General features: G+C 44.7%; 1 protein-coding gene across 1 annotated transcript; it reads left to right on the top strand.

Moving 5' to 3' along the window:
• Positions 1–1,909: 1,909 nt before the first annotated feature.
• Positions 1,910–11,936, top strand: RAB39A (RAB39A, member RAS oncogene family). Its single transcript, XM_074148150.1, has 2 exons — positions 1,910–2,232; positions 11,510–11,936. Exons 1-2 carry the CDS (start codon positions 1,910–1,912, stop codon positions 11,934–11,936), a joined length of 750 nt encoding a protein of 249 aa, XP_074004251.1.

Below are 11,936 nucleotides of genomic sequence, written 5' to 3'. Positions count from 1 at the left end.
AGCAAGATAAATCCCTCTGGCAGCTCTTGGCTGTGCCTTTTATGGAGTCTGGGCTGCCAGGCCAAGTCTCTGCTGGAAGATTCTGGTGTCACCCGGATGAGTCTCCCAGGGGCAGCCATGCTTGCACATCCCTGCCAGACACGTTTTGGGGCTGGAGGATATGATCTTCTGAGCAGTGCATGCAAACTCCTCTTCTGACTTCACCCTGCCTGTGGTCAGGTGAAGAGCCAAAGGTGCTCTTGGTCTCCTCACTTGTCCGCACTGTGGAGCTGCAAGGTCTACCCAAGCTTACAGGGGGAAACATGCCACTCTCACACTGGTGAACACGCAACATGTTGGAATAACCAAACCAGACTCAGGCAATGAGAACCCTCTTCATAACAAACTGCCCCACAGAGTTAAAAAAGAAATGTGGTTTTAGATATGCCCCTAACCAGCCACCAGCAGCTATTGTTTTAGCTGCATCTGTGCCTGACATTAACAGAGGAAAACAGCAGGCTGGGTGAAAAAAAAATGTCGCCCATCTCCTCTCCCTGTCCTTTTCACTATCAAAGTGCCCGTTTATATAAGTATCCACTCGCCAGCAACAACCCACTTCCCAGCTCACCCAGCCTACTCTGCTCAGTTCTCCTGGCTCCCTCACCCCAGCCCAAACTGCAGAAGCAGCTGCTGCAATTTGGTTTACCAGAAGTCCTAGGATTTCTGCTTGTTTGGCTCTAACGCCCTTACCAGCCATCTGAGGCCTGTTAGTGTTTGTTACCCCATGTGGTTCTGAGACTTTAAAAGAAATCTGAGGAATCTATTGCTCAGCATATTTCTCATAATATGATACTTAGCTGAAGATCCCAGAGGGTCAAAGAAATTTCTCCGGAAGGCATCTCTGCTGACAGAATTGTTCTGTTACCATAGGTAAAGGTAATTCCACAAATGGCTGATACATGCAGGTCATTCCACCAGGAAATGAAGAGGGTATGTTCTTGTCATTTCCAGTATTGTGCCGTTTCTCAAGAGAGTTTGCACAATTCTCTCTGGGAATATCTAGATCGCTAACTCTCCCTTTCGCCACTTGCCCAGCCCATCTTTACCACTTGGCACTTGTTCTGTCTCCTTTCCAGCTCGCACTCCTCCATCCAGCCCCTGCCCAGCTCCCACCCCCCCGACAGCTTCCTTTCAGCCCCGTGTCCCCCTTTTCCCTGTCGATCCGGTTCCTCCTCTCCTTCCCCGGTATTTGCTTTCTGCTCCCACTTTTCTATAACAATCTCAAGCTTTGACAGCACGGTTCTCACCCGACTTTCCAGGCCGGCCTGGCTCCCCCTGCCCCGAGCACCCCCCTTCTCCGGGCCCACCCCTACACTTGTTGCCCACGGGAGCAGCTGGGCACGGGCAGTAGCCGAAAGGCAGCCGTCCTCGCCGCAGCACGACGGCGGGCGGGCGGGCGACCGGGGATCTCCCCCCACCCCGACGCCTAGCCGCCGTGAGGGGTCGCGCTGCCCTCCCTACCCGCGGTGGAGGGCCCGCCTCGCCGCCCACATGACGGCGCGGTGGGAGGGCCCGGCGGGCGGCTCGGCCGCGCCACCGCAAAGCGGGCGGGAGAGGCGGGAGCGGGGCGCACCCCGCGGCGGGAGCGGGGCGGTGGCAGCCGGGGCGGGGGCGCGGAGCCGGGGCTGGGCGGCGGGAGCGGGACCGCGCCGGTGCTGAAGGGACAGCGCCCGCCCTGCCCCGCCCCGCCCCTCCCGGGCAGCCACCGTGAGCCCGGCGCGACGCCCCGGGAGCGGGGCGGGGGGACCCGGCCTCCGCCCGCCCGCCGCCGCCCTGCCCGGCGCGGGCGGCACCGGGACTCCGTCTTGCACCCGCGGGAGCGGCTTCCCGGGCCCCGCGCACCCCCCGCCGCCGCCCGCCCGCTGCGCCGATGCCGGGCGTTGGGGCGATCGGAGCGCGGTGCAGGCACCGGCCGCGCAGAAGCCCCAGGAAGAGCCCCAAGGCGGAGGCGGGCCAGGCCGGGGCCGCCATGGACGCGGCGATTTGGATCTACCAGTTCCGGCTGATCGTGCTGGGCGACTCCACCGTGGGCAAGTCCTGTCTCTTGCACCGCTTCACCGAGGGCCGCTTCCCGGGGCCGCTGCACTCCGACCCCACCGTGGGGGTGGACTTCTTCTCCCGGCTGGTGGAGATCGAGCCCGGCAAGAGGGTCAAGCTGCAGCTCTGGGACACAGCGGGGCAGGAGCGGTTCAGGTACAGGACCCGGGATCTTCCCCCCCATACCCCTACGACCCCCTAGACCTGCCGGCGCCCGTCACCCTCCTGGCACCGTACCCTCATTGTCCAGCTGCCTCAAGGAGTTTGCCTTGCCCCCCAGCATGTCTGCACTCTGCATTTGGCTGCTGTGCCACAAAGAGCCCTCCACCCCAGGGCCATCCAGCTTCACCACCCCATTGCCTGCTGGTGTCCCCAGCCCCGTGGCCCACCATCCCACTTGCCCCACTGCCCACCAGTTCCCCACCAGGAGCTTCGTCCTTCCCCAGTGTTTGCCTCCGCACCCAGCACAGAACAGCTACCCATCCCCTCCCAGCTCACACTTGGGGGTAACAAGTGGCCTTGCTGTGTTTTTCTGTCCCTCCCTCATCTTTGCCCTCATGCCCTGGACCCAAGGGTAGCAATCCCTCCACTGCATTTTTTTTCCTTCTTTGCAGCAGGAGGCCCCTGCTTCACTCTGCATTTCTTACTTTGTCATCACCTCCAAACTCATCCTCCCCTGCAGTATTTCCCTCTGCCGTAACTCTCCCTCCCATGCAATCTGGTGAGACCAGGCCACCTCCCTGCTCTTCCTCCTTCCAGCACAGCAGCGCTACGAGCACCAGTGCAGCCTTGGCAGTGTGTAAGCTGCCGGGCAGCCAGCTACAGTCCCTTATTAGCGTTTTATCTGCCTTCTGCACCTGCTCTGCTCTGATGGCTGCCAGGAGCCTTCACTAATACCTCTATCATTTATAGCGTAGCTAAACTACCTCAAATGCTGCACTGAGTGTTAAATCCTCTTCTTTCTCCTCTTTGTCACAAACAGGGAGCCAAACTACCCCCTTTTCCTGCCCCAAAAGAGTCATGGTCATTCCCCAACATACAAACTGGTACTACCGTTCACTTGTTGTTGTGGCTTTATTGTATCTGTAGTGCTTGCCCCTTAGGGCAAGTTTTGTATAGGTTTTAGTTTGGACTTGGGGTTCAGTAGGTATGAACTTGAGTAGGAGACTGATGTGTAGCCCATGTACCTGTTGTGATACGTGGTACCTGACCCACACAGTTGTTACTGCGGTGCCAGCAGTCGGGTTGAAATGGGTCTCCTCGCTGGCCAGAATTGATTCTTTTATGTTCCGTGTCTTCCGCTGCAACAGTTGTGCAGATACTCGCACTCAGCTTCGCTGTCTTACCAGAGGACACCAACCCCAATTATTTTTTTCAATAACAAGTGAAACAACAGAAAACTTTCCTGGGCTTGCATGAGTCACAACTTTATATGCATTTTTGCAGGCAGGCCTCTGAAAGGTTAGCAAAGAAATTAACAGTGATAGTAGCAAGCTCTTAGCATTCATTTCAACCTCCTTGTGCTTTCCAGCAAAGAATGTAAAATACTTGTAAACAAGTGACTAAGAATGTATAATCTCTTTATTTTGAATTTGCTGACAAATAGGCGGGATGGCCAATGACAAGGCACTTGACTAAAAGGAATGCAAATGCAGAGAGTTTTGCATACATTTAAAATCAAATGATAGCCATCCTTTAACCTGGGAATGCTCAGGGGACATACAGTGATGAGTCATGCAGCCAGTTGTTTTTAAATTTACCATTAGTATACATCTGTGTTTCTTCTAATACCCAGAAGATGACAAACTGAAGGAAGTACTTTTTAACACTTGTGTTTGTTTTTCTGCTAAGAGTTTCTTGCCAGTTGGTATACTAAATATCATAGAGTTTATTGTATAGTCTGTTTTACACTTTCTCAAGTAAATTATAAATATTTTACTAAGTTATACACCACAGTTTAAAATCTGGCATATTCTGTTCTCTGCTAATGGAGAAGACTACAGATCACAAGCAGAGATGGTCTTTGGGGAAGGACTGATTATTCCAAGAGGTAATCTAATTTTGTGGAATGCCAAGCAGTTTGCAGTTCTGATTTGCAATTCTGCTCTGGTTCACTTGCATTCACTTTAGAGGAGGTAAAACCTGGCTTTAAAGCTCCCTGGGGAGTTTTCTGCGTGCAGGGCTGTGTAATAACCCCCTTCTTTTGATGCCAGGCACTAGGGACATTCCCAGGGGAAAAGTAACATGTGACACACCTGCCATCACACTCTCGTGAAAGAGAGCATTTGTTTTCTTGGAGAAATTGTTTTGGAAAAATTCTTACATGTGTCTAATTCATTGATGCTGCTGTATTTCAACTGGATTACATCCATGGTCTTAGAAATCATCTTTAACATGCATTACTTCTCAAATAAAGTGATTCTCACCACTTCCACAAGAAGGGTGAGCAAGCTGCAAACATTGGTGCTGGACAGTTTACTTATTTTGAGCTCAGACAGGGCAGTTACTGACTATTTACTGTGACATCAGTATGGCATCACTAAGCAGATCCCATTGTGATAGGTGCCATACAGACAACAACAACATAATCAATAACTTTAACACCTTACTAGAACTAGAGCAAGAACCTACAGACTTGCTTAGTATAGACTCAGGTCCGTAATGCAGACCAGGGTAAATGAGGGCTACACCATAGGTTTCTTTCTGTCTTGAGATTAGTTGTCATTTAGAGCAACCTGCTGCTTTTGTCTGTGTTTCACATCATCTACTTTGCTGTTTGTATAATTTTCCTGTATTTAAATCCAACAGTATATTTAAATCTTGAAAATTCCAAGGCTATAAAGTGCTTGGTAGGGGTCATAAGACTGACATTTCATTTCAAGAACGCAGGGGCAAAATATTGTGGGGTTGCCTCAATTATATTAACCCACTTTTTAGTAGTCTATGATAATAGATACAGTCTGTTTCTAACACATGGCTTGAAAATAAAATACCATTCTTATCTTTTTTTTTGAGTAAGCAATATGTATTTTCAAAATTAATACCAATACAATGTAGTCTTTAGTCATAGTATAAAAATAAGTCTTCAAAATTAGATAAAGCTTTTAGTGAAAATTTGGTTCATCTAGTAAAGATCAGTAAGATCATAATGAGAAAGAAGCACTGTGACTGATTTAAAAGCACCCTAAAGCCATAGTCTGATGTGATTAATACATCTTCTCATTCATTTTCAGAAACAATTGTTCATTGGCCATCATCTTACCAAGGCTTTTCTTGAGATTATTGTTTAGGGTCTTACATCTTGAGCCTAATATTTAGATTAGGCAAAGAGAATGACTTCTGTTCCAGACAGTATTTTCCCCTTCCATAATGGTAGTTTAGGCAGAAGTAATTAGGAGAACCACCACATGCTGTACATGGGAAGGCATAATTTACAACAGAATTTAGGATCTGCATTTAACAAATATTCCCAATTAAAATTTAAGACTTCAAAGTTATCCTTTGGAAAAACATTCTAACATATCATCATTGTACATCACAACATACAGCTTCTTGAGGAACAGTCTCACCTCCAGCAATTTCAAATACAGAACCATCTGGAGGAACCTCACAGCATTCAATATCAAAGTGTCATGGTTCCCTTTTAATATTTAGTGTAGTCTTACCTTTTCAGCATGTTCTAATAGGGAAAAACTTATTTTCTGCAACCCTTTACCTGTATTTACCTTTCATTTATTACAAATGCCAAGCATGTATGAAATGGGCAAAAATATTATTCATACAAGTATTTTTGCTGAAAATAAAAACTCAGGATGGTCTGGAGGGTGCTAGGACAGTCCATGTTTAACAACAGCATAGATAAGGAGCTTTGTAATCTCTATTTATTTATATGGAGTGGGGGAGAAAATAAGAATATATGTATATATAATATATGAAATAAATGAATAAATACATGAAAAAAAAAGTAAATATATGAATAAAGACAGATGCAGGGATGAATTTAAGAGTACAATACCCTTTCATTCAAAGTCACAGGCACATTTTCCAAATTCTAAGAAAGAAGTTCTGCTTCCCACTTCCAACCAGGACCTCCTCTGAACGGTTTCCTGGGAAGAGATGGCAGGCTTCATTGCTGTCTTCCCAACTTGAGACGAAAGGCTGCTCTTTGGCCATTACTCTTCCACCCTAATCCCACCCTGTCCCTAACTTAACGCTTTCCCTCTACTAAAGGAAGTACTCTCCTCTCCCTCATTCCCCACAGAAAATTAATCATAGTGCTACAAGCAACACATTCCCTTCTATAATGCTAGTTTAATGCTGTTAATTAGCTGAACCAAAGTTTACACAAGAAGCCATCATTTCAACAAGAATTTAGGATCTGCATGGGAGTAATTAGAGAAATGGAAATTTGAACATCCTTTATGAGTAGGTTGCACTACGTCAAACATGACCTGTCACCAGTTCTTCATCCTCACTTGAAAAACTTGCAGGATGCTAAGGTTTTTTTCCTTCTGTTCAAAAAGTAACAACAATAAGGGAGTTAAAATCTCCATTTTGCCTTCAGAGTGTGATCTTGCAGCACTTATCAAAGCATGTACAATCATGTAAGTGAATTCCCTGCTTGTGAAAGAACACAAAAAAGGCCAGTCTGGTTTTGTCTCTGGTCCATACTCGAATATCTTGTCTCTGATAGAGTCTTTGAATCCTCCCGAGTACTCTGCTAGCCTGTGCTTTCAATTTGAGGGACTTCTGGAGACTGATGCGGTTTGTCTATTTACTAAAGCTCACTGAGTCTCTTGTTCAGTGCTTGTTCACTCTTCCATGGAATACAGAAAAACTCTTCACATTTGTAACATCTGTCCCAATGAGATCTACAAGTCTACCAGCTGTTGCATAAACAGCCTTTTACTGTCAGCCCTCATTATCTTTTGTTGACTACCATGCACTCTCATCGTCAAGCTTTTCAGTGAAGACATATGCATTGACATGGCCTGTAAAGTCTATAAGCTGTACGTCTTCTGAGCAAAAGCCCTCGAGCAGCCTCTGTGCCATGGGCTCAGTGAACACTGGCCTCTGCCTTGTGAAGTCGTGCATTGGGAATCTGTGTGAAAGACAGGTATCTCCACTGTGCTAAAACAAAGTTCCTCTGCATTTTGTGAGGAGCCTGAGCACATCTGAGGGTGTTGGTGTGCTCTTGGGAAGCCCTCCCAAGCAGAACCCTTTGGGGCACTCACCCGGAGCAATAACAGGGCATAAGTGAGCAGAAGTACATCCACTTCATACAAATAACTCTTAAGCTGTCTATAAAAATATATGTCTAATATTTAATCTACTCTGGTTGTCATATTTAAGTCAAATATTTTGCAGCTGTAAGGTGTTTCAGATACTCTTGAATGACCTACCACATTCACGTGCCCAGACATTTTTCCCAATTGATGGTCTAAACTTTCTGCTTCAAAATTTTGAATAATTTGTCAGGAATATTTTCTTTTAAAATATAACTGCAAATAATAACTCACCTTAATAGCAAAAACTATTCAAATATTTATAGACCATACTTTAACAAACATCATCCTTTTCTCAGGTGTTAGACAATCATATAACATGATATCATATGTACCTTTAAAACTTTTTGTGTTACTTTTTTCTTTTGTTGCTGTTTTCTAAAGCCTTTCTAGTATAGCAGTTGTTTTTTGGTAATGAGAAAACTAATTTCAAATTATACCTACCAAAAATATAGAAAAAACAACTGATGTCTCTCCCATATATTCACCCAGTTTTTGTGATGTACAGCCCAAAGTTACAGATGCTTTTTAATCATCTCCGTTACAGGCAATACATACACATAATTAAATGTAATGGCTTAGATCATCAGCTAGTGTAAATTAACATATCTCTGCAGAAGTGAGTTACAACAGATGAGGGTACTGACTCCTGTGTATAAGCACCGAGTAACACAAGAAAGACTGTTTTTCAGTACTCCAGTTCATAGACACATGATATAATGTCGTTCTGTATAGAAATGCTTGGTAAATGACGCATGGTATTTTCAATACTAACATATTTTCTTCCCTGGCTATTGCATTTCTTTGGCATAACTGTTGTCAAGATTTATTTTTTTTAATGAAAATAGGTTGTATCAGCTTCCACTTCTCCAAATTGAATCCCATTTTTGTCACCCCATTTGTGCTCTTCCTAGAACCACTTGAATTATTTTAATGTACTTCTTTGTGTTTGCAACTGCTCTAGAGCAAGAATAGTGCTTAAGAAAACCTGAAACAGATCTTTGTTGCACCTTTATTTAATACTTTACAAAATGTGACACCCCTCATTTATGCTTTTAAATAGCTTTGCAAAATCATGTGTTCTTTTTCATATCCAGCCTATTTTAATTAATCTGAAGGTAAGATGCTGTTGTTTTCACATTCAGACTGTTCAGAGAGACACTCCATGGACTCTACTGCCGGGAATATAGAAAATATCTTTCTAAACATTAGGAGAAACAATCCCTCCTATTATCTGTATTGACACACACAAATCTATGGGACCAGATGGGATCCACCCGAGGGTAGTGAGGGAGCTGGTGGAAGTGCTCACCAGCCACTTCCCATCGTTTACCAGCCATCCTGGCTAACAATGGAGGTCCCAGCTGACTGGAGGTTAGCAATTGTGATGCCCATCTACAAGAAGAGCTGGAAGGAGGACTTGGGGAACTACAGGCCTGTCAGTCTGACCTTGGTGCCAGAGAAGGTTATGGAGCAGATCATCCTGAGTGCTGTCACATGGCACGTACAGGACAACCAGGTGATCAGGCCCAGTCAGCATGGGTTTATGAAAGGCAGGTCCTGCTTGACTAACCTGATCTTGTATGACAAGGTGACCCACTTAGTGGGTGAGGGAAAGGCTGTGGGTGTTGTTTACCTAGACTTTAGTAAAGCCTTTGACATCGTTTCTCGCAGCGTTCTCCTGGAGAAACCAGCTGCTCATGGCTTGGAAGGGTGTACACTTCACTGGGTAAAAACTGGCTGGAGGGCCAGGTTCAAAGAGTTGTGGTGAATGGAGTTAAATCCAGTTGGCGGCCAGTCACGAGTGGTGTCCCACAGGGGTCAGTATTGGGGCTGGTTCTCTTTAACACCTTTATCGATGATCTGGGCAAGGGGGTCAAGTGCACCCTCAGTAAATTTGCAGACAGCATCAAGTTGGGTGGAAGCGTTGCTCTGCTGGAGAGTAGAAAGGCTTTGCAGAGGGATCTGGACAGGCTGGATCGATGGGCCGAGACCAATGGGATGAGGTTCAATAAGGCCAAGTGCCGAGTCCTGCACTTGGGTCACAACAACCCTATGCAGCTCTACGGGCTTGGGGAAGACTGGCTGGAGCTGCCCAGCGGAAAAGGACCTGGGGGTGTTGGTGGACAGCTGGTTGAACTTGAGCCAGCAGTGTGCCCAGGTGGCCAAGAAGGCCAACAGCATCCTGGCCTGTATCAGGAACAGCATGGTGAGGACTCGGGAGGTGATCGTCCCCCTGTACTCGGCACTGGTGAGGCTCCACCTCGAGTACTGTGTCCAGTTTTGGGCCCCTTACCACAGGAAAGACATTGAGGTGCTGAAATGGGTCCAGAGAAAGGCAACGAAGCTGGTGAGGGGTCTGGAGAGTAAGTCTTATGAGGAGCAGCTGAGGGGAGACCTTGTCGCTCTGTACAACTACCTGAAAGAAGGTTGTAGTAAGGTGGGGGTTGGTTTCTTCTCGCAAGTCAGAGGCGATAGGACAAGAGGAAATGGCCTCAAGTTGCACAGGGGGAGATTTAGATTGGATATTGGGAAAAAATTCTTCACTGAAAGGGTTGTCAAACATTGGAATGGGCTGCCCAGGGAAGTGGCTGAGTCACCATCCCTGGAGGTATTTAAAAGATGGGTAGAGGTGGCACTGAGGGACACGGTTTAGTGGTGGTTTTTGTCAGTGTTAGGTTAATGGTTGGGCTCGATGATCTTAAAGGTTTTTTCCAACCCAAATGATTCCATGATTCTATGACAACCATTTCAAATGCCATTTGCTGTGGCTAAATGTATTTAGATATGCCAAGAAGCCTAAGCCTTATCTAGCTGTGCAGTTACCTATCTGTAATATGACTACTGCTGCTAATTATAAAATTACGTGTTCAAATTGTTATAAAACCCTATATGAAATGCAATGAACTGAAAATCAGAGGGAACTACTGTTATGGAAAGATACATCACTGCATACAGTTCATCCTGATTCCAAAAGTTTTGTAGCTGCATCCTCTTCATAATCATGAGATAAAATGGAATTAATTAATGGCTAAATTATAATTTCAAATAATGACTATTAACAGATATCTTGCATCTCATTTCAGTTGGAGAATACTTATATATACTGTAGCTATATATTCATGCTAGTAACAAGTGCTTGTGTCCACTCCTTGGTAGGGTGTCACTTCCTTTAAAATGTCTCTTCTCACCTTCTCCATCCTCTCCTATTGCTCATGATTAGAGACATAACAATATTTTTTTAGTCTCTGTATCTTTCTCTCCCTCTCTACATTCTAACAAACATTTTTTCTTCTTCTAGAGCATATTAAAAATCTTTTCAACCAAAGGAAGGGTTTCCTTCTTCCAAAATTCCTTCCAGTGAATGCTCTGGAACACGAGGGCTCAAAAGTAGAAAATAGCTGTTGCCAGTCCTAGAAGTCTTGTGCCAAAAAATAGTAAATGCAATTATAAAGAGCTTTTGAACCTCTGTGTGAGAGAGATGCTGGAGGTAGAAGTGTTCCTGGCCAGAGCTGTAACAAGTGTGTGTTTGCCCAGCTCAGTTACTTTTGGACAGTTTTTTTTAGGGGGTTTCCTTTCTCAGGCTGTTACCTGTTGACTTCTGCAAGCACAAAGAAATATGATTATCTGTACAAATTTTTCTATGAAAGACTTTTTCTGCAAGGAACATAAAAGGATACACTTGTACATTCCTAAGGTTAGGCTGCAGATTTCTCAACATCTGCCTACATATTTCAGTTTAAAATAAGTGATTAGAGCAAAGTGAAGCATATGTGTAAAAATGAAAGACTCAGACTTTAACACCTACAAGTATTTGACAAATAAATACATATTTTTTTCTGTGAACATGTGCCACAGTTTGCTAATTAAGAGTACTTTGAAGAATAATTCAGCATTCAAAATTTGCACTGGAGATGTTGGCTTCAAGAATGTTTAGAAAGTGACTTTTGAATTAAGAAAAAATGAAAAAGGAACATTTTTGTGTATAGAATGTAAATTAATACATTCCAATCAGTTTTAAAAAAGCAAAGATATTTCGTAAAGCTTATAGTAGATAAAAACACATGGCCACATGGAAAAGTTACTTATTTACAGATAAAGCAAAAATGTATTTGAATTTTCCTTTTTCTTTTTTTTTTCCTTCACAGATCAATAACACGATCTTACTATCGCAATTCTGTGGGTGGATTACTAGTGTTTGACATCACAAATCGACGGTCTTTTGAACATGTGAAAGACTGGCTAGAAGAAGCAAAAATGCATGTGCAGCCCTTTCAGATTGTGTTCCTGTTAGTAGGACATAAATGTGACTTAGTGTCACAGCGTGAGGTCACAAGAGAAGAAGCTGAAAAACTGTCATCTGACTGTGGTATGAAATATATAGAAACTTCAGCAAAAGATGCCACAAATGTTGAAGAGTCCTTTACAATTCTTACACGAGACATCTATGAACTTGTAAAAAAAGGAGAAATCTCAATACAAGATGGATGGGAAGGTGTCAAGAGTGGCTTTGTTCCAAATGTTGTACATTCATCAGAAGAAGCTGTAAAGCCCAGAAGACAATGCATCTGCTGA

Source organism: Numenius arquata, chromosome 1 (genome assembly GCF_964106895.1).
Source record: "Numenius arquata chromosome 1, bNumArq3.hap1.1, whole genome shotgun sequence".
Classification (NCBI taxonomy): domain Eukaryota; kingdom Metazoa; phylum Chordata; class Aves; order Charadriiformes; family Scolopacidae; genus Numenius; species Numenius arquata.
The sequence above is the reverse complement of the archived record's forward strand: the minus strand, read 5'-3'. Positions and strand labels throughout refer to the sequence as shown.